The 24,041-nt window shown below is 41.3% G+C and overlaps 1 protein-coding gene across 1 annotated transcript; it reads right to left on the bottom strand.

Annotated features, from left to right (window-relative positions):
- Window positions 1–784: 784 nt before the first annotated feature.
- On the bottom strand, window positions 785–22,286 carry RBM7 (RNA binding motif protein 7). Its single transcript, XM_053451797.1, has 6 exons — window positions 22,144–22,286; window positions 19,837–19,999; window positions 11,536–11,641; window positions 9,700–9,793; window positions 7,773–8,093; window positions 785–1,018 (listed from the first exon to the last, which is right to left on the bottom strand). Exons 1-5 carry the CDS (start codon window positions 22,231–22,233, stop codon window positions 7,782–7,784), a joined length of 765 nt encoding a protein of 254 aa, XP_053307772.1. The 5' UTR covers window positions 22,234–22,286; the 3' UTR covers window positions 785–1,018; window positions 7,773–7,781.
- Window positions 22,287–24,041: the final 1,755 nt, after the last annotated feature.

Raw genomic sequence — 24,041 nt, 5'->3', positions numbered from 1 at the left:
CTTTTTGCCTTATGGCAAGGTGCTCCATCATGCTGGAAAAGACATTGTTCGTCACCAAACTGTTCTTGTATGGTTGGGAGAAGTTGCTCATTTTTTGAGTGAGCCCACCCCCTTGGCTGAGAAGCAACCCCACACATGGTCTCAGGATGCTTTTGTGTTGGCATGACACAGGACTGATGGTAGCGCTCACCTTGTCTTCTCCGGATAAGCTTTATTCCGGATGCCCCAAACAATTGGAAAGGGGATTCAGAGAAAATTACATTACCCTGGTCTTCAGCAGTACAATCCCTGTACCTTTTACAGAAAATCAATCTGGCCTTGATATTTTTCCTCTAGAGAAATGGCTTCTTTGCTGTCCTTCTTGACACCAGGCCATCCTCCAAAAGTCTTCGCCTCACTGTGCATGCAGATGCACTCACACCTGCCTGCTATCATTCCTGAGCAAGCTCTGCAGTTGTGGCACCCAGATCCCGCAGCTGAATCAACTTTAGCAGACGTGATCATCTGATCACTCGTCATAACATCCTGGAGTATATGCAAATTGCCATCTAAACTGATGGAGCAGACTTTGTGAAAATGCATATATGTGTCATTTTCAAAACTTTTGGCCTGTACATACTAACTCAAATTTTAATGTACCTGCACCAAAATCACACCAAGGTAGGGATATGAGGGAGTACACAATTGCGGGTGCGAGGTCATCCAGTAGCAGGGACCCAATGATGGCAAGACTTGTTTATATATGACCTTTTACACTGCACTTTAAATACGCGACAACTACGGATTTCAGTGAATTGTTTATTCAGATACAAATAAAATTGTTTATTCCACATAAAACCTTTCATTTTTTTTACTCATTTTCTTCTCATATGATGAAATTACTGCAAGGTATTTTCCGGTTCATCTTTTAATCATCAAAATGTACAGTTTATTCTTTAAACCGAAGCCGATTTTATTAGAAATTCTCAGTTGGCTAATTTACTCCCATGTTGTGCCCAATGCTGGTATCAAGATTCAACTGGTGGGAGAAAAAAAAAAAATTAAAATACTATAACAAGTTGGTCAAAAGTAACCAACTATGATAAAGATACAAACTATAGCACAGAAAAGAGTATAATTGCATTTACCCAAACATGGTATTTTTAAGATGTGATTACAGATTTCACCAATTAAAAAAAAAAAATAAAATAAAAACAACAGCTACTGAGCTTCAAATATATGGTCCATAGTGACAGGACTTTTGATTACCATATGCACAACCACAGCTGATCAAACTACTTATTGCTCCTGCAACTTTACAGCTGATATCTAATGTTTTGTGCAATGTTTATACCTTGAGAGAAATTGGGAGATGTAGATTAATGTTACAAGAAAAGATTTGCAGGTATTGGTCATGGCTACCTTGCCAACTCAATGTCCTTAACCAAACTAATAAGAGGCCATCTAGCCACAGTAAACAGAAGAGTATCAGTAGAGTGTAAAAACAAAATCACCCTAACGATCAGATATAATTGATATGTTGTTATTGAGATTTAGAGGTCACACCTTAGAGCAAATTGAATTTCACCACTCAATGAAAATAGTACTGGAAAGAACAGTAGCAAACTGTCAATACTAATAAATAGGGATGCACCGATACTGGTATCAGTGTCGATACACAGCAGTTGCACGAGTACTCGTGCAAACTGCTCAGATGCCGAAACCCTGCTGGAATCACTGAGCGAGCGTATGCTGCTGCTCGCTTGCCACCCAGCTCCTATACCAATGCTGATTCACTGACTGATCCCAGAGTGTCAGTGTCGCTCTGTTTTGCCCGCCTCCTGGTGCTGCTCCCATGCTATGAACATCACAGCTGCCAGACATACCCCCCTTTCTATATCTGCATGGATGTGCAGGGTGTTTTGCAATGTTGTATGTTGGAATAATAAAATGGAGGCATGTGGCGTGATGTGGGAATTATTAAATTAAGGTAAACGGGGGGGGGGGGTTTGGCCAGTGGCGCCATTGAGTAATGAAATTTGGGAAGTGTGGCATGCATGTGGAGGGTGTTGTGTAATGTAGCATGTGGGCAAGCTGGGCATAATAAAGAGCCAAATGGCAGTCACTCGCTGAGACAGTTTTCAGTCCTGTCCTCCAAATGCGATGAGAGTGAGGCAGTTCATTTAGAATTGAAGCAGGATGATTCGCTCACTCAATACAGGTTCACTTCACATTTTATGATCAATGGACTGCCAAATGCCAACCGGTGTATGTGAGGCAGACTACACTGCAATAAGCCAATCACAAGCAGAGGTGACCAAGTCAATCACTCCTGCTTGTCTGTCAAACAACAGTACAGACAGTCCTGAGTGCTATTAGTGGCAGTCTGCCACCCACCACCATTTCACTAGCCAAGCCTGCAATCCAGCTGGGACCCAGAGTGACAGTGTCAGCGAGTAAACTCTGCTGGCTGCCATCTGCCAGCCTGAGCCCGTCACTGTTCCACCTGATCCTGCTGCCAGTGTACAGCCTGCCATGCTACAAGTCTAAGCCTACCAGTGTCGCCTGACCCTGCCACTGCTAGCATGCCAACTGTCCTGCTGCTAGCCTGATACTGACACTGCTGCCTGAACCTGCAAATGTACCACCTGCCCTGCTGCCTAACTTGTGAGGTACTTTAATTTAGTTAGACCTGTTGCTGATAAAAATGCTACATTGTGTGTTAGACTGCAAACTTTTGGGGCAATTACCTTTTTTTACCTAATTTTTCTTTTTCTGTTTTTTTTCCCTCAAGGTGGAGCATCTCAGCGCAGAGACAGGCAAAATGTCAGCGGTGTGGAAGTATTTTAAAATTAGCAAAGACAACCCACACATGGCAGATTGCAGACTTTGTTCTGCACAAATATCAAGAGGAGGTTTAAAAAAAAAAAAAAAGTCAGCTCTTTTAATGCCAGTAATCTGATAAAACATCCAAAACTGAAACAAAAGTGAAGAGCTACAGCAATAACTGAGGGGCTTACTCGAAGAAATGCTTGCAACATGGGCGTTTTCCCAAACATTCTGTTCACGTCGTGGTCCGTGAAAATGCCAAAAACACGATAAAAGGCATGGAAGATGCTGGACTTCCTAGTATATCATGTGTGGCACATACACTGCAGTTGGCTGTCTCAAAGGTCTGTTATCACAGGGCAGCATTGTGGTTGCTGTGGGAGTTGGATGCAGAGTAGTTGGCCACTTTAAACATTCCAACCTGGCATACTCTCGGCTACAGGATGTTCAAATGCAGTTCGGTCAACAAGTTAAAAAGACTCCCAACAAGATGTGCAGACTCGTTGGAACAGCACATTTCACATGCTGCAGCCCCTGCTAGATCAGAAACAGGCCATTGGAGTATATATAACACGAAAGAATCCAACCACACTCTTCACAAATAACATAATGTTATAAATATTGTGGCATGTATAAGGATCTAATCCTCAAAACAGGGAAACTCCTTTAGATTTGTATACCTAGTAGAAAACAAGAGTTCTACACTAGCCCTTATATAAAATATATCATTTTATTGTACAAAAGTTAATACATAAAAAACATACAAAACATTAAATTATATAGACAACAGAGGTTTGTTAGGAAGATAATCAGAGCATATAGAGGAAATATGGTTATGTTACATAAAGTGTCTCGAGTGCATGTAAACCATCATAGAGATATAAAGGTGCTAAGTTATTCAAGTATAATTATATCTTACTCTATATAGAGTGCACCTATCCGTTTTATGACCATAAAAAAATATATACATGGTAAATATCGCTCACTATGAAGTTGACCAGTATATAGGGCACTATAGACATCAACAATAAATACCTAGGGAATTCCGATCATCAGAATAATATCCTAATGTCCTAAGAGCAATGTGCTCCTTACCCATATTGTCCTCCACTTCCCCAACGCCGTTTCGGTTCTCCTTTTTCAAGGGGATTGCTGTAATTTCCTCATCTCTCATAACTATTTATACCCCTCCCCTCAGAAGTTTCGCGCCGAAACCCTAATTGGCGCCGGTGTTGCGTCTCCGCCCCACAATACACTGCCTCGTATCGGACGCCCCACCCTATGGCACGCAAGCCCGAGAGACTATCTCACGAGCATGCGTGTCACGGACGGGGCGCCCAACCCGAAGCAGGACCTCAGGGCGGCCATCGCCGCATCAGGTTTCGGCTCGGAACTTCTTAAGGTTCTGTAGTAGCGGTATTGTGCCAGCCTCAGCCTTAACTGCGTTTCCAGGAATGAGCCCAATAAATAAGTATATATGCACATGAATTTAAAGTGCATGAAGAATGCTGACAATAAATATAATATATAAATATAATATATAAATAAAGTGATAAGGTGCTTAAATCTTTAAATCTCCTTATGCATTGTACTGCATATTACTAAATAAATAAATATAAATTTGCAGTTTATTGTTGTCAACTTCATAGTGAGCGATATTTACCATGTATATATTTTTTTATGGTCATAAAACGGATAGGTGCACTCTATATAGAGTAAGATATAATTATACTTGAATAACTTAGCACCTTTATATCTTTATGATGGTTTACATGCACTCGAGACTTTATGTAACATAACCATATTTCCTCTATATGCTCTGATTATCTTCCTAACAAACCTCTGTTGTCTATATAATTTAATGTTTTGTATGTTTTTTATGTATTAACTTTTGTACAATAAAATGATATATTTTATATAAGGGCTACTGTAGAACTCTTGCTTTCTACTAGGTACACACATTGGAGTATATATGTCTGAATATGAGCTCCCTGCCACTACTCCTGCAAGCCAGTGGAATCTTATGGCGAAGCTGGTAAACATCTTGACTCACTTTGAATCCAAGGTAATTAATGTTAAAGAAGGAGCAAGCCTTATATCATGAGATTCATCGTTTGTTTTTGGTCTTTGCAGGTATAAAGATCGATTTTTCTCTCATGCAGACTCTGCCAGGCAGGTCAAAGATGTTCATACAGGAGCTGCAAATGTTTTCGGAGGAACCAGCAAGGCCTCATAGTGACCAGCCAGGAGTGTATTTTCAAAGAAATTGCAGGTGAAGGTCCACCTACATCTAAGATCAGTGCTCCAAAAGCTGCTACAATACAGCTGGACGCATATCTGGGAGAGATCACTGTGCCCCGTTCAGACAAACCCCTCCAGTACTGGGCAGTTAAGCTGCTGTTCCCAGCTCTGACCGAAATGGCAAAAAATATCTTTCGGCCCCTTGCAGTAGCGTGAAAAGTGAAAGACTGTTTAGCTTAGCGTCAAATGTTATGACAGACAGCAGAAATAGACTTGTAGCAGAACATGCAGAGATTCTTATTTTCCTTAAAAAGAACCTGCCACTTACGTTAAAAAAAAAACAAAAAAAACCCTCCCAAAAAACCACACTAATTAGCAGATTGCCTCAGCCAGTTTATATTTCTTGAACACAGTATTATATCACTGTCTCTGTATTACAACCAGAAGTTTTTTACATTTGTTATTTATGAATAATTTTATTATCTGTTAAATTTCCTTGTTTGACCTTTCACAAGTTTGTGACAAGAAAATAAAAATGTTTTATCTTTCCCTGATGCCTTTAGAGTTACATTTCTTCATAAGTATAAAGAAGCCGTTCTTAAATTAGTCTTCTCTGCATTGTGCTTGGAAAATATATCACACGGCCAAGTATCGGTAATTGCTATCGGTGAGTACTTGACAAAAAGTATCGGTACTTGCACTCTGTCTCAAAAAAATGGTATTGATGCATCCCTACTAATAAATGTAGTCAATTTCATGCCGGGATGTTATCGGTCTGTTCCTCTCACAGAAATACAAAATCTGTTTGGACTAGTGAGAACGAACAGGTAAGTTAACAAAAAGGAAACAGTTGGTTATTACAGAGTTTCGTTCCCAGGTGACACTATTCCTCCTCCACTAGGAGATAGATATACAAACAGTCAAAGGAGTCAAGGCCAAATTCAGGAGGCAGAGAAACCCGCCTTCAAAACGGTACGACCAAAAAGGGAGTCTTCCTTGGAAACAGCATCTAGTCTAATGTTGAGCAGAAGTATGTAGATTACCCCAGGTAGCAATTTTACAAAATCGGTTCTGGACAAGTGAGGAATCTTTCAGCCTGAGGTAGAAACTGCACGAGTCCAGTGGACCCCGGAACTGGATGGTGGAGACTTGGCCACTGCTGAATATGCTAGGCTGAAATAATCCACTTAGCAATTGAGTGGTTAAACCCTTGTTTGGACCAGAAAAAGGCCACAAACAGCTGCACTAGTTAATTGTAAAGACATCTTTTCAAATACAGGAAATGCAGAGCAATCTTCTTCTGCAAGAGATGCAAATAATGTAGGTAAAGTTATTTCCCCGATTCTTGTGAATGGACTTTGGGTGGAAAAAAAAAAAAAAAAAAAAAAACCAGGAAGAAAACGCAGAAAGAGTTCCTTAATGGATAGGGCCTGTAGCTCGCCAATACGTCCAGTGGAGTTGCTGGCTGCCAGAAATGCTGTCTTCATGGATAGAAGATGTAGACAGTGATTAAAGAGGCTCAAACAGCATGAAGATGAGACTCACAACTAGATTACGGTCCCAAGGAACCATCTTGGAAATAATTTGAGACTAGTGCCAAGACTGGAGCTCTGCTCAAAATAATATGCTTGAAAGCTCAAGGTACCTTTGACAAACTGAGGTCAACGTGATGGAATGCACTTCTGCTGAAAGGAACAGCCTGGGAGAAATCCAGAGCAGGAGAAGGCTTTTGATGCAGGCTATTATGGACAACGTTTCTTAACGTACCAAGACGTTCACTGTAACAACGCTACGTAAACTGCCGGCGCTTTATAAATGTAATTTTTATATTATATACTAATATGGAGTGCATCTTAAATAAGATTTTTTCCTTTTTTAAAAGAACATACCATTTTACAGTATTTTCTTGCTAAGAACATTACTCTTAAGCACTTCTAATAAGCACTTTCATATCACACAAAACACCTAACTCAATCACAGTAATTGACCATCACTATGTAAACATGGATCTGTTTTACATGCAGGAGCATGAAATGGTAATGGGAGTGGCTGTAGGCGATCAGACTCATGTGAGAGACAGGGAGCATTAACGAGAAAGAAAATGAGATATCTTTCTCTTACTTTTCTCTAAAGTAGAACTTATAGGGATGTTTTCAGAATCCCCTAGGTGGAAAAGCGGCCTCAAACTCTGAAATGATTGTAACCTATACACGTGTCACTATACCTATAAACAATTTTGTGTGTATTTACTATTACAATTCCCATTTTCAAGTTCACAATTTACAACAAACCTGTAATAGCAAATCTAAATATATTGTTACAAAGCACAATTTCATGGTCCTTCCAACTCCAACATAAATTTTAACAATATTCTGTAGCCACATTAACACTGGTTGCATCTCCTCAGATGCAATAGATTTCAAGCTCACAATAGGAGTTGTCTTGTCAACTTCTTACAAGTATGAATGTTTTATGTTACTGTTAATTTCATATATTGTGATTGTATTCTCTCCTATTGCATCAACAGGACATTACATTTAAGATAGCTGAAGAAAATGTACCCCATTTACTTAGGGCCAAATCAACCTTTGCTGTAAGAAAAGTTTGGTGACTAATAAACAGATCCAGCTGAGTATGCGACAGTTTCTATTGTAGGTGTCAACATTTTAAGGGAAAGTGTTAGAACATTAGTGTTTCAAACTATTTTATTTTATGTTGCTTACAGTTTAAGCTCAATATCTTGAGGAGCGCCACCTGCTTTCATTTCTGCGTTCACGGCTTGTACTTTCAACTCTCCGTTCATTGTAATAATCTTCCATATTGCCCCTGTGGCATGCCTCTCTATGGTGGTATCGCTCTTCGTTTAAGTAAGGGTGGGATCCACTGCTTCTGCTTTTACTTTGGGCAAAGCTGAAATCATGTCGTTGTGGGGAAACGTTCTGGGTATAGTGACTACTGTACAGATAGGAGGATGAAGAAGAGAGGCCCGATTGAGTTGGTGCGTGTGATCCATGAGGAGAATGCTGCCACATAAAGTTATTCATCTAGTAAAAGAAAATGAAATTAATGTTTATACCCATACTGCTATATTTGAATATTAAACATTTAGCATACGTGAGCACAATCAGTCTAATGAAAACATTACAAAATGCAGACTGTCTCTTATATAGGTGGTATAAAGCCAGTGAGCCATGTCTAGGTGCGTACAAAAATACTTTCCAGGATTATCCGTTCAGGACCAGTTTTTTTTTCCCATACCTTTGTCAGTTGTACCAAATGTTTGTTAAACCATGATTCCACCTTTTCCATATTTGATGTACCCACAAACATGATATCATGTAGGGGCTACTTTTAATATTATAGAAATAGATTAGGTCTAAAATGAAAAACACTACCAATTTTTTTAGGATTTCTTTTAAGCAGTAGGCATCACTACTGAACATCGGTCCAATTTAACTTCAGCAACATTGCCTGATTTTAGAGATCCCCCACATACATAGTTTTCTTTATGTTCTAGAAGGCCCAACCCCTTTATATATTGCATTTTTTTAAACTTCCAGTGGCATGAGGGAGAGTTCTTAATTTAGTGGTAAGGCTGAAGAATATTGAGGCACTTCATTGTTTCCCCCCCTTTTATTTTTGCGAGATCCCTCTTTGGGGAGATGCCCTAGCAGCTGCAAAAAAATTAAAAAAAGTAATTGCGTACACGTACATCCTAAGGGGTATCCTAAAATGTTTATGGGCATAAGCTGCACCTGATACCAGTGTTAAGTGAGCACTCAATATACAGTATCTTGCCTAGGTCGTACTGAGAATGTATAATGGCCCTAGCTCATGAACTAAAAATTTGATTTGGCTCACGGGGTGATTTTGCTGAAATACAATACACTGTTGGTATCGCAACAAACAGCCTCCCGTCCATCAGATCAGTTAGACAGGAAGAGTCTTCAAAAGGTGGTGGCTAGTCAGTGTGGCATCAACATTGGGCAAGCGTCAACATTGGTGATGGGAAAGACCACGCTACCACCATGGGACAAATAAAACAAACATAAGGGAAATAACAAGCTACTAGGCAGCTACATGATGCGTGGTGGTTTCAATATAAGGATATTCTTGGGTCCTGAATGCGTGTCACCAGAACCCCTTGCACTATAAATAAGGAATCTACCATTTTGGATAGGTGAGGAAAAACTTGGTAATGCTGTATGCGACTAACAAAGAATCCCACTGGCCATGCTACACACAACTGCAAGAGCCATTGGCTGAGGTATATGCATCCAGGCAGAAATTCCCTGTATTTTATAAGATCTCTGCAAGAGATTGCCCAGTATTGTTAACCTGCACCATTTATGTATATGCCTTGACCAATGTGATGTCTGGGGGGAGTTTTGCCTGATACTGGCTTAGCCGAGTCTTTTGGGGAGGTTTAAGTTAGTAGATATGTAGGATGGCCAGAAAAGGAATGTGCTGTAAAATCCTAAAACCGACAGTTGGCCTAGGCAAAAAAAAAAAAAAAAAAAAAAACAAATTACAAAAAAATTGAAACAGACATTTGCAGGCTTTTTAGGCAATTCCAAAATTGACATTTTCTAGACAGAGCACACACACACACACACACAGTGTAGAAATGACAGAAGGCTAATAACGTACCACTGCTTGCCTCTGAAGATCATCCGGGGAAGAGTAGGACCTTTGTAAACTTGTACCAGGTGATCTACTCCCATAGTATTCTCCATTATCATATCTGCGCACAAAACAAAATATCAGCTTAAAATAGCATACCACATCAATACTTGTTATAAGAGGATAGATACTTGACCACGCAATAGAATTTTTCATGAAATTGTGGTTAAAAAGTGGTGGGTTCGGACAGTCACACAATAGGCACAACAAAAACTAGTGTACCACCTTTAAAAGATAAAATAAGTTTTACACAGCCCCAATAGTACAGTTGCAGCAACCAAGTTTTAAGCAAATAGTCTGAATTACAGAATTAATATTCAAGACAACACACGGCGCGCTACCCAGACCAGTCTCTGGTTCTCATGTGAGCTTTAACCCCTTCGATCCCAGGGGTTTTTGGTACCTCAAGTCCCAGAGCAATTTTGCGCTATGTCGGTTCAGCGATTATTCTCCTTTCCTGTGAATAGTGTACCCATGTAAACTATATATTGTTTTTTCAAGGAGAGATAGAGCTTTCTTTTGATACCATAATTGGAAACTATGGTAGTCAAACGACAGCCTGATCTCCCATGCAGCGGCAAGGAAGGGGCCCCGACGCTGCAAGAAGGGCTGGACGTACCGCTACGACCATAGGGGATGCTTGAGAGGCGTTTTTTGGAAAGCAGACAACCCAGAGTATCTCATGAAGAGCATTTGGACAATTTTCATGCAGCCATTTGCCCGCCAAAGTCAGCCGTTGCTCTAATTTCCTACACTTTTTTCATCAACACTTATGTGTTGCTGAGGATTTTTGGCACAGGGTATGTGTTAGAGCAGAGAAATCCAATCTAAAGTGTTCAGCCGCCTCCCCTGATTACGGAGGGGACTAGTGCATATTACAGTATATGCCAAAAAAAAAAATGTAGGTAGCAGATGCATGGAATTGCCTTTAATAAGTGTTAGAGGTTGATACGGTAAAAGAAGTTTGAGTATGTAAAGATAGACATAAGGCAATATTAGAGATGAAATAAGGCCAGGGACTAAGGAAAGCATTCAGAAGTTGGGAAGAACATATAGGCAGAATTTGCCATCACATTCTATGCCGGTTTAAAATTTCTTCACTGTTTTAGACTCCACCACTGACACACCATTTCATTTACCTACTACTCTTTCAGTAAAGTAGAACTTCCTTATATTCCCTTATGGATGGACCGGTTCATCCTAAAAATCCCCCACCGCCACTGTTCACTAACCCCAAACCCCTTAAACCAGAAGTATCCCTATAGGGTACTATACAAGCGATGGTTGTGGCCCTCTAAAACAAATATTAATGTGGAGTGTATCTGACCAGGAGATTTTGCAGTACATAAATTGAGTAATTGTTTATCAGGGGCACCTAAAGGTGCATTAGACATTTCAATAGATTTTTTCATCTTTTTTTTTTTCCTTTACATACTAGACATCTATTTTTGCATGTTTGTATGGATTCAAATGAAAGCCCTATTTGTTCTGGGGGGGTAATCTAATGAAGGGGAAATCCTGACTTGTGCTGAGGTAGCTAGAGGAATTTATGCGGTTCTGAAGCTAAAGAGTGGTCAGAATAAATATTGATTTAATTTAGGTTTTTTTAATTTTATATTTGAAAGAATTCTTACAGTTTTACACCTACCTAAAAAAAACAAAAAAAAAACCCCAAAACAGTTATATACATATTCACACACATACATACACTTTACTTAAAAACCCTTAAACTCACATCACAAGTAAGACATAACACTAAGACTACTATGAAAAATATTGTTTTTTGGGATTACAATTTCCCACCTGCTGCCATTTGATGAGGTGTTGATGGCGGAGCATTCATTGTCATTTCCATGTCCCTGTGGTACTAAGGCTGTATTACTTGTATCCTGAGAAAGGTGGCTGCTTCCTAAAAAATGAATAAAAAAGTGGAATACTCTGAATTAGACATACACACAATCAACACATTTTAGACCTGTCATGAATCCACAGACGTAACAAAACGCACATTAGGAATATATTTACAACATAGTTTATTGTATATTATATCCAACTACTTAATAAGCTATAAACCCTCAGTATGTACTAACCCAGCTATTTTAGGCAAAGTTCCACACAAAAGTACAACAGAGCTGAAGGGAGTACACGCGGGCAAGTGGGGGGTGGGGGTGTATTATAAAAATCCCATTTCAAATCAGAGTGCTCAATTGACAGAAAGTGTGGTAGTAGGGAAAGAGACTAGAGAATTTCAGCTAGGGATAGAGTACCTGTTCTGGTACCTACATCACAGAAAACCTTAGAAAGCATGGCAAGGACCCTATAATGAGATTTGGTGCTTGGATAATACTAATCGGCCGTTTATGTTTCAATGAGATTTAACAGAATACTGGCAGGAAAAGTTTCTTGAGATTGAGAAAATCTGAGACCACTTTTGGATGAAATTCTGAGAGGAAGACATAAAACAAGCTTGTCATCACACATTTTGAAGAAGGGCTCCAGAATGGATGTCTGCGCTACAAGGAGGGCCACCTTCAGCATTAGATATTTTTCAGGAACTTCTTCCAAGGGCTCAAGTGGAGGTAAGGTTAATTTCGGTTGCAATGGAGGGGGCAGTCCTTGGCCAAATCCAAGATATAGCGTTGCAAATTCTATGGACCCAGGGAAGATCTGAGAGTCTAAAGTCAAAAGTCAAAAGGCTGAGATCTGGACCTTGGTTGTAGGTGGGCAGAGTCCTGAATCAAACATTTTCTGAAGAAAATACTAACTAGAAATATACTAACTGGAAAAAACACTTCTAAATCGTGTTCTATCTCAAGGATGTTAATTTCATCTTGCTGGCCGGGAGTATGTTAAGGATTGCTGTGGAGAGGGCCTTTCCTTGTTAGTTTTTGACTTTCAAGCGCCAAGCTGGTCATTTCCAAGTGCTTGGATCTTGATAATGACGATCCTGTGCTAGTCTCAGAAGTTCTGGAAACCAAGCCCTTTTTGAAACAACCATGACTGGAGGGAAGACGTGTGCCAGGAAAAGATTCCAAATCTGAGTCAAGGAGTCTAGACAGAGGGGAATGCCCACAAAAAAAGAAAACCCAATTTGTCTTACCGTGAATTTTCTTTTCCCTAGTATAGTGACAGTACATATGGGTTGCTCCTTCCCCTCAGGACAAGCTTGCTTCTTTTAAAGTAAGGGTTAAAAAACTACCCTCCCCCTTACCAATAAAAGCCAGCAAACTGGAAGAGTCTTCAGTAATAGCAAGAATACCACCAACTCAAATTTAATAGGGAGGGAACTACATACTAGGGAAAAGAAAATTTACGGTAAGAAATTGTTTTTCCCTGTGTATAGTGGCAGCACGTATGGGATATAAAAAGATCCCTTACATGGGTGGGATAGAGGCATTGACCACTTGAACACGACGGCCAAAAGCAGCTTCTGAAGCCGCAGCAAGGTCTAACCGATAATGCTTAATAAATGTATTCCAAAGACTAGGTTGCCGCTTTGCAGATTTCTTCTAGGGAAGCCAAAGCCTTAACCGCTCAGGAAATTGACAGATTGAGTAGCGTGAGCATTAATATGAGAAGGTACCTCTACTTAACAGGACACAAAGGCCAAACGAATAGTATCAGTGAGCCACCTAGCCATAGTAGATTTTGACACCGCCTGGCCCGCAGATTTCCCATGAAACTGAATAAACAGGTGGTCAGAGGAATGAATTGTTGCAGTACTTTGTAAATAGATCTGAAGAGCACTGTTAACATTCAAAGAATGCCACCTGATCTCTTCCGGCGCAGTAGGATTAGGAAAAAGGGTAGGTAACACTATAGGCTGATTGATGTTAGTCCGTGACAAGACTTTAGGCAGGAAAGATGGTCGAAGATGCAGACCCACTTTATCCTGATGAAATAAAATTAATTCACTGGAGGCTGAGACAGCTTGAAGTTCACCCACTCTTCTAACTGAAGTGATGGTGACCAAAAAAAACAAAACAAAAAAGAAACAAGAAAAAAACAAAACGCAGTTTTAAAGGATTGGAGTTTTAGAGATACCTCCTGAAAAGGTTCAAAAGGCGCAGCACATAAAGCCTTAAGAACCAGAGAGAGATCCCAGGGCACCATTCTAAAAATTTTCTCCAAGTCCTGAAATTAAATCAAAGATGTAGACTTTCTAACAGACCGTCCATAGCCCCGTGAATACCGCGAAACATCTGGATGGTGTGTAGATTTTTTTCCAGAAGATCTGGAGATGCTGGAAGTTCCCATGAACAAGTTGTCATCTGGAGCAGGTCTGAGTATCAGCCTCGGTTTGGCCAGAAGGGGAGGATTGCGAGCACCCTGGGCTTTGTCCTTCTTGATCTTCTGCAGGATAAGTGCTACCGGCGGAAACACATAGGCTAGGTTGAATCGCCATGTCACTGCTAGCCAGTCCAGAAAATGACGATAGTCCATTTTGTAAAGGGAAGCAAACAAGTTTTGTCTTGTAGTCATGAGGTCTACTTCTGGACGACCAACTCGAAGATAACTGGGCTTAGAGACCACTCCGCCCGAGAACATTTGCCCCTGCTTAGATCGCCTGCGAGCGTATTGAAGGCCCCCCTGATATGACATGACAACAGATCCGACAAACTGTTGAGTAGACTTGGAGAGGATGCCTTGAGAAGCCACTCGTCGAGATACGGGATGATGGCCAACCCGCAAACTCTCAACTGAGCCGCCAGGGGACAGAGAAGCTTTGTGAAGACTTGCGGAGCGGCTGCCAAACCGTAAGGAAGAGCTTTGAACTGAAAATGCTTCAGGCCATTGTTTGTTCTTATCGAAAAACCGCAGATACTTCCTGGAACTTCTTGCAATAGGGACGTGTAGATACGCATCTTTAAGGTCTAAGGTGACCATAAAATCTCCCTCTCGGATGATGTGGGTAACTGATAGAACGGTTTCCACTCTGACACATTGATAAGCAATACAACGGTTGACGGCCTTTAAAATCGAGCTTTGTTTTTTCTTTTTGCAAGGTATGAAGAACACAGGAAGTGGTCGCGAGGAATCTCGAAAAGCCTGATCTTGTAGCCTACAGAAGCTATTTGCCTTATCCATGCGTTTTCTGTAGACTGAAACCATGCTTCCGTAAAGCATTGCAGGCGACGACCTACAATGTAGGAATTTTCTTTGCTTATCCTGCCTGGTATTCTTAGAACAGAATCTGACATCTTTGTTTTGCCTTCAAAAGGTTTAGGATTTATCTGAAGATCTGGCATATCTCTGCTTATTGTAAGGATATCTTCTGGGCCCTCTAGGTTTGATATCCCGTGGAAGAGCTCTCTTGGTTTCTGACATTTGTTTTATCAGGTCTTCCAATGGTGAACCAAAAAGTCTCCCTTGTTCAAACGGAAGGTCACATAGGGCTGCTTTAGAAGCTTTATCCCATTCCAAGATCTCAACCATATCACTTGTCTGGCCACTGATGACAGCTCCATGACCTCTTCCAAGGTGTCACTTAAATATTCATTAAACAATCTTAAATTTTTGAAAAGATTTACAATTTCTTTATCAGCATCCTCCATAAAGTATTCCTCCATTCTCTGTAGCCAAAAGAGCCTGAGCCTTTATAACAGCTGCTCCTGCCGAGGCCGCTTTACTTTGAAACACCGCCGCCTGAAACAAACATTCTCCTACCGGCTGTTTCGGCTCTCTTATCCATAGCGTCCTTGAGGCCCACTATTTTACCTATAGGAAGCATGGTTTTCTTGGATAACTGTGCAACCTGCACATAGACTTTTGGAAGTTCTTCCCATTTGATTTCGTCTTGAAACTTAAATAATTGTTTAAAGTGTTTAGAAAAAGCTCGTTTGCTGGGGTTATTCCACTTTTGGCAAAATAGGGAAGCCTTTCTTAGTTGCTCTAGGTTGACACTGAAGGGCACAGTTAACTTCATTAATAAACTTGCCGATTTCTTGAGGCGGAAAGCCAAATTAGTCCTCTGAATCATATGAGTTAGCCTCGGAAGATGAGTGGGAACATTCTCCAGAAGAACGATCTGAAGAAAGTGAAAATTCTTACCTGGGAATTCCTTTTCCTTGTCCATTTCCAAGGTGGCACAGGAGAAAATAATAATAGACAAGCAAAAGTAAATGTAATGGGTGGGAGTAAGTGTGCCACCTTGGAAATGGACAAGGAAAAAAGGAATTCCCAGGTAAGAATTCTCACTTTCCTTGCCATTCCGGGTGGCACAGGAGAAGAATTAGCGAGATAGGGAGGGAAGGATTCCAGTCTGCAGGACACCACGACCAAATTGAGACTCGCCTGAGAGATGAAGATTCAGCCTGTAGTGCCTTGCGAAAGTATGGATCGACCTCCAGGTCGCTGCCTTGCAAATGAGAGACGGATTCACCCCAGAAAGTTCAGCCCAGGAAGTCGAGACGGATCTGGTCGAGTGTGCCTTCAGGCCGGAGGGAGGTACTCTTCCCGCAAAGATGTAACATAAAGGTGATTGCGTCCTTAAGCCAGCGGCTTATGGAAGCCCTGGATACTGATCTGCCCTTGCGGGTCCCCGCAAAGGACAGAAAGAGAGAGTTGGATTTCTTCCAGGCGGATGTACGCGAGAGATAAGACAGGATACACCTCCGCAGGTCTAGCGAGTGGAGTTCCAGCTTTGGGATTCTTGGGATCCGGACATAAAGTAGGTAAGACGATCTCCTGATCCGAATGGAAAGGCGAGACTACTTTAGGGAGAAAGTCTGGTGGTAAACGGAGGATAATGCAGTCCGGCAGAATCCTGAGAAAAGGTTCCACTCTGGAGAGAGCCTGGAGCTCGCTCACCCTCCTAGCAGAAGTGAGGGCTACTAGAAGGACAACCTTGTAGGTGAGCAGCTTCAGAGAGGTATCCTCTAGAGGCTCAAAAGGAGACGTGGTGAGCTGGTGCAACACAAGGTTAAGGTCCCAAGGTGGAACAGACAGACGGAGCCTAGGGCGAAGTCTGCACATCCCCTTAGAAAATCTGGAGATCCAGGGATGGGAAGCCAGATTGGAGTCCAAGAAGTTGCTCAGTGCCAAAATATGGACCCTGAAGGTAGCAGGTTGTAACCCTTTATCAAAGCCGTCTTGAAAAAAAGCACAGCACCTCACGGATGGATGGAGAGGATACTTTGTGCACATTGCACCAGGTGATGAACGTTTCCCAAACCTTCTGTTATTTAGCAGCCGTAGTTTTCTTGCGGCTGGAGAGAATAGTGTCCACCACTGATGAAGCTAATCCCTTTGAGGTCAGGGTCTCCCTTTCAGAAGCCAAGCTGAGAGGTTGAACCGGGAGGGATCTGGGTGGAGAACAGGACCTTGAACGAGAATATCCTTCACCTGAGGAAGAAGGATGGGCTCGTCTATGGTCAGGTTGGTAAGGTCCGAAAATCAGATTCTCCGAGGCCAGAAAGGAACCACCAGGATGACTTTTTGAGGGTTTTCCCGAATCCTCCTGAGCACTCTGGAGATAAGGGGGAGCGGAGGAAAAACATACGCAAGATCGAAATCACAGGTCTGCGAGAGTGCTTCCAGGGCTCGGGGACGGCCGACTGGCGAAAGAGAAGAAAACTCCTTTACCTGTTTGTTCAGATGCGTGGCCATCAGGTCTATCTGAGGAGTACCCCATTTCCTTGTGATGAAGGCGAAGACACTTTTGTCTCTTAGAATCTTGTCTCGAGGGAGAAACGTCTTCCGTACGTGTGAATCGAGGATCATTCCCAGAAAGGTCAGACGTCTGTTTGGACGTAACTGTGACTTTAGTGTGTTTACTAGCCGTCCTAGGTTGTGGAGTGTCCTGAGGGAAAACTCTAGATGGGACTGGAGCAATGATGCCGAGGCCGCTATGAGGAGCCAATCGTCCAGATATGGGACCACTTTTATGCCTTTTTGCCTCAGGAAAGCCACGACCACTGACATGAGCTTCGTGAAGATCTGTGGTGCTGAAGCAATCCCAAAAGGAAACGGGACCAGAGCCCTTTCGTGAATTAAGTTGCCGAGTGTGGAGAAGAACCCCGATCTTTTCCAAGGATCTGCGGGGGGCATGGACAGCAGGAATTTCTGGGCAGGTAGGCGAGTAAACTCCAGTGTATAGCCTTGCTCGATGATTCGAAGGACCCAGGGGTCTGAGGTAATCTCTTCCCAGGCATGAATGAAACCGGTTAACCTGCCCCCTACCTGAAGCCTGCTGGCGTCAGAACCTTCCTGCTTTACCGTCCCTGCCTCTTCCTCTCTGGAATCTACCTCTTGCGTAGGGTTTACCCCGAAAAGACTGGTAGTCTTGATTGGAGGTTGAGGGCCTGTAGGACTCTGTCTCTTGGAGCTCTGTAATAATTTGACCTGAAACAAGGTGGTCCTTTTTTCTGAGGTAACCAGTGCTTGTCCCCCGTGGTGGATTCTAGAATCGTGTCGAGGTCGCTGCCAAAGAGGTGGCTCCCCTTGAACAGAATGCTGCACAGCTTGTGTTTTGAGGCATTATCTGCAGTCCACAACTTAAGCCAGAGAGCTCACCTAGAAACCGCTGAAAGCGCAGTGGCTTTAGCAGACGTACGGACTGATTCAATGGAGGCATCGGAGATGAAGTCAACTGCTAAGCAGGTGTCGGACAGGTTTCTTGTGACCTGCTCAGTCCCTGGAATAGCTGCAAGGTCTTCCACCGCCTGCTGGAGCCAGCTTTAATGGCTCTAGAAGTTGATGCCATGGCAATAGCTGGACGAAAGTTCGCCGCCGCTGCTGCTTCAAAAGACCTTTTGGCGGCATTCTCAGCCCTCCGGTCCATGGGGTCTTTGAAATGGGACGCGTCCTCCAACGGAATGGCTGTTTTTTTTTGTGGCCTTGGCTACCGCGGTGTCCACTTTCAGAACTTCCCAGGCATCAGAAATCTTACTATCGAAAGGAAAAAGCTTTTTGATTCTGGAAGATGTGAAGAATCTCCGGTCAGGATATTTCCACTGCTCCGTGATAATGGCAGAAAGTGAATCGTGGACTGGAAAGGTCTGTGGTTTCCTAGAGTGACCCTGAGTTTTGAAACTGGTATGTCATCCTGTAGATTCAAAGTAGATCTGACTGCAGAGATGAGTTTCCCCGTTTCTACTTCTAGAGGCCTGCTCCTGGTGCCTTTTGTTCAAGAAGGCTACCGCCATCTGAGACACTCTTTACTGCCACATGTCTGAGCTGCTGATTCCACCTTCTGAGCACTCTCTGCACTGTTAGAAGTTTCAGGTAATTGCAAAGACTGTCTAGTAAGCACCTTGGAATCTTTCTTCAGGTGGAACTGGGGATAACAACCTTGAGATGAACACTCTGCCTACAGTTAAGGATGGTGGCTCCTGATGCTCTTGGGCTGCTTTGCATCCTCTTGCACTGGAAACGTGCAGGGCGTGGAAGGCAAAGTGGATTTATTGAAGTATCTGGAAATTCTAGGAGAAAACGTCATGCCGTCCGTGAGGAAGCTGAAGCTTGGGGGTCACTGGACCTTCCAACAGGACAATGATCCCTTTAACCCCATAGAAAAGGTTGCTTGCCATGAAGGAGTTGAATAATTTTGAGACTGAATAATTTTGCCTGCTTAGTCTGTCAATTCTAGCCTTGTCATACCCCTTGAATATATGTTTTGTAAAAGCATTGTGTGAATTGTTGGCACTATATAAATAAAACATTATAACATATCATACCAATCACATGAGGTGATTGAAAATCAAAAACAGTGAGCATATCTTAATAGGCCTTAATACATTCACACATACTCAATGCGCAGGGCTGGATAAAGGATTCAGATGGCAGAAAGAGAAAACACAAACTGATTCAGCATCAATCTAGACGTATACAAGATACTAGGCGTATCAAAAGTAACATCTGAATAAGTAGCTTTTCCTTAAAACAAGGCTGCTTGATTACAATGCTTGTGTAGCACAAACAGGCCAGGAATTCTGTGTATCATTCTTTGTAAAAGAAGCTATTTAATGAATGCTTAATTTAGATATCTATGTTCAAGGTGGCACATTGTGGCAAAAATTGTTGCCTGTATGTGGAGCATTGTGCACCCCTTTGTTAAAGCAGTTATAGACAAGTGTATTCAATTATGAACGTTCTGTTCGTTACCTGATCTAAATTGAATCTTCAGAGGTCTCCCAAAGAGCTTGATCCCATTTAGCAGATTCATCCCATATGGAGCAGATTCTTCATGTTTGAAATTTACAAAAGCGAACTGTTTTGGTTTCCCATCCTTATCTTTAGGAATTTTCACATTAACGGCTGGCCCTGCCTAAAAAAAGAATTATATGGGACAAAATGGATACACTGACAACAATTAGGTACTATACAAAAGACAGAGGAAATAGAAAAAAAAGTTGATATAAATAAAAAAAATTACCCCCTCGCTGGTACAATATATGGTAATATATATCGTCTGTCACTGCAACCAGTGAGATGGGATGTTATAACAATATTCCCATAACTCAGATTCCCCAAGGCTCTAGGATGCTTTTTAAAGAAAGATTTCTTAACCCCTTCAATCCCAGGGATTTTTGGTACCTCAAAGCCCGGAGCAATTTTGTGCTATGTCGGTTCAGCGATTATTCGCTTTTCCTGTGAATAGTGTACCCAAGTAAACTATATATTGTTTTTTCAAGGCGAGATAGAGCTTTGTTTTGATACCATAGTTGGATGATTAGCTGAAAATTTAGAATGAGAAGTTTAGTAAAAACTAGTGACAATTAGAAAAAAACTATTTTTTTTTAAATTTTCCTTCTGAATCCTCACAAAATCAGGTAAAGTGTATAATTTTTATGCCTATGGCTTTACGGGTTTGTGAACAGGGGCAGAAGGGTTATACTGGCTAGATGTTATGCTAGGGCAATGGGATGAGATATATATATATATATATAGTATTTATCGGCGTATAACACGCACTTTTATAACTAAAATAAGAAGAGGAAACCCTACCTGCGTGTTATACGCCAATAAATCCTACAGCTGCATGATTTGCAGCCGCGTCTCCCTCACTTCCGGTCCGGACAGGGGTGCGTGTTATACCCCGGTGCGTGGTATGCGCCGATAAATACGGTATATATGTGTCCCTGACGCTGCAAGAAGGGCTGGACGTCCCGGTACATCCATATTGGTTTCTTAATAGGCGGTTTTTGGACGTCCCGGTACATCCATAGGAGATTGAAGGGGTTAAAGGTCTTTACACATACAAAATAACACATTATCCATTATCAGCTCTTCACATTGGAGAAACAAGTGCCGACACTTCATATTGGGGTCTATTCAGTAATGGGAGAGTTGACAGGAGCAAAGCGTCCCAGTTCTTATACATTACGAAGGCCCATCCCCAGTGAACTGCTGCAGGAATAGCTTGGCTGTATTAGTTAAAGCAAGGAGATTTCTCCTGATGTTGGCCCTTCAAGATGAAGTGACGTGATTGTTAAAACCAACAACCCTCCTACAAATTTTATTGGATAAAGCCCAATGAATAATAAGGCTAGTTAAGCCAGCTCTATCTTTAGTGAATTAACCCCATTGTGATGTATACAGATTGTGGAAAGCTTAACGTTTGGAGGATTTTAACTACTCACAAATAAACTTTGTAACTCTTTCAGTGGCAACCATGCATGCAATGCATTGTTGGCAAAGTGGATCCAGGGTCCAAACACTTATCTCATAAATGGTGACATACCATATGATCATTGGGAGAAATGTATTTAATGTAGCAGCAGCTACCGAAGGCAAACGACTGTCATCTTACTTTATATAATATATGCATGTTTACTGTTGACCATGAGGTTTCCTCTGGAGCGAGCAGAGAATGCTGTTGATCAGTCATAGACAGACTAGTAGCCTCTCTAAGGTTAGAGATCGGCCTATAGATTTTTACACTATATTTCCCTAACCATGATTCTTCTTTTTAATTTCTCGTGTACCCACACAAATTACATATTGTTTTTTTCCCCACAAAGTCAGAAAGCTTTCGTTTGATAAAATTGTCCTCATGAATTAGCCTCTTTCACTTCTGCTTCAAGTCTGACCCACTTACCTAATAGAAGACATTAAAATGCATCTAAACCTGTAACCCAAGAAATAAACTACACAAAATCCCATACAGTATCCACGCTATAAAGTATAACGAAGAAACGCAGCTTCGTTTATATACTGCATTCCGGTTTAGGACACAAGATCACGTGGTATTTCTAGACATCTCTAGAACGGGTGTAACGTTTAGATTGAGGGATCTTTCTGGCACATATTTGATATACGATATTGTGAATAAGTGCAGAATCCTGTTATGTATCCTACGTAGCCACGTGTATACATTCTCATACACGACAAGATGTCTAAAGCCACGAACGTCTCGTTTAAAGGGTCCATTTCTCAAACGTTACTTTTGTACTAAAGCATATTACCAACCTGCAAAAACAGCTCGAACAGAAGCTCCTCCGTTGCTCTTGGATCCAAATTCCCAACAAAAAGTGTTTTATCGGCCTCTGACACGACCATTGTTAAAACAAACAAAAAAATAAAATAAAATAAAAACTGAACAACGTATACAAACGGAAACAACCCCCCTTACTGTCCGGGTTGTAACCTATAACGACGGCGTTATTAAGCGGAAGTGGGCGTGTCACAGGCGCGGGGGGAGGGGTGAATTGATAGCTGGGCCTGTGTAACGTTTTATGATCTCTGCTATTTGTAATACAGAGAAATGATGCACAGTCTTTTAAGGTCGCCAAAACATTAACGATCTTTATACTTGACAGCGGCGGTACATACGCAAATAGTAGTTTCACAGACATCAACTGACGTTTCACCAAAGCATGATGGGATAAGTAATCACCCCGCCTCTTCATGAATACGGAGTGTTATGGTCGCAATCGCAAATGGCGTGTAGCGTATTGATGCTCATGTGGTTTTGTGAATTACGTGATGCTTCCTGTTCGCGTAAATAATTAAAAATCCATGAACGCGTTAGTGTGTGGATGTTGCAGGATGTTAGGCACTCTTACCCCCAAAAAAGGAAGGCATGTTGTCTATAGCAGAGTTCAGTCATAAACCTTTAATATGGCGTTTGTTACCATCTTAAGCTTTTTCACAGAAATGTAAATTCATGTTGGTTAAGATGCTGAAGTTATGCTCGTTCACTCAGCTTCTTATTTGCGGAAGTTAGTTTCTTATTTAACACCGTGTTATAGTTTTAAAAAAAATACAACAATATTTGGTTCAAAAGAGATACAACGCATCCTTGATGCACAGCAACTTCAACTTTTTTTTAACGAAATTACAATTATCTATAAATAGGGTATGTGCTGTGTGTACATGTGTAGGATCCCTTTACTTTGTATGTTTTGGTGGTGTGTGGTGCGCAGTGTTGTCATTACAGATGTGTTGCATTCTCAATAATGTTTTGATTAGTCAGCAATGTTTCTATGGACCGGCTTTGGTTTCAGGTTGAGTGACTGTAAACCAGGATGGGAGATTCAGGGAATATTTTTAATCTTGTGTTCTCTGTTAGTAATGGTTGTAAATCCCTAACCTAACAATTTAATTTACAGAAACAACAGGTGAGGAGAGCCCTGCTCAAATGAGCTTACAATCTAGAAAGTGTTAGAGTGTATTACAAGAGATAAAACTGCCACTGTTAGGGAAGGACCAGCCAAGCTAGTTTAAATATTGCAGAAGAGGTGCTTGGGGTTATGGGAGGAAGGATGCTACAGTTCGTAGGTTTCCTTAACCCCTTCGAGACAAAGGCTGATTTTACTTTTTGTACCCTTTGTGACAATGGCCTTTTTAACATTTCTGCGCTGCTTGTGTTTAGCTGTAATTTTCTTCTTTCCCGTTTACTGAACCCACACACATTAGATATTGTTTTTTTCAGGACAAGAAGGGCTTTCTTTAGATGACATTGTTTTGATTGTATCATATTATTTACTATTAAAAATATTATAAAATATGGTGAAAAATTTAGAAAAAAATGACTGTTTCTAACTTTTAGTTGAAAAATCTTTTACTCATCTATAAAAGGTAATGAAAAAACCTGCTAAATAGATTCTACTATTTGTCCTGAGTTTAGAAATACCCAATGTTTTTATGTTTTTTTGCTTTTTTCTACCCATTATGGGGCAATAAGTGTTATGGAACCATTATATATATCAGCAAGAAACGCTTATTGCTTTAATGAATATAAGCTGGCCTCGACCAATAAAGGGTTACACCTCACGCAGATACGTGAGAGACGCAAGTAGCAGTGTATTCAGTTATCTATATTTTACTAACCGCAAGCGCCATTCTGGCTATATCTTGTTGCAGGA

The sequence above is a fragment of the Spea bombifrons genome, chromosome 12 (assembly GCF_027358695.1).
Source record: "Spea bombifrons isolate aSpeBom1 chromosome 12, aSpeBom1.2.pri, whole genome shotgun sequence".
Taxonomy (NCBI): domain Eukaryota; kingdom Metazoa; phylum Chordata; class Amphibia; order Anura; family Pelobatidae; genus Spea; species Spea bombifrons.
This window is presented reverse-complemented; position numbering and strand designations above follow the sequence as displayed.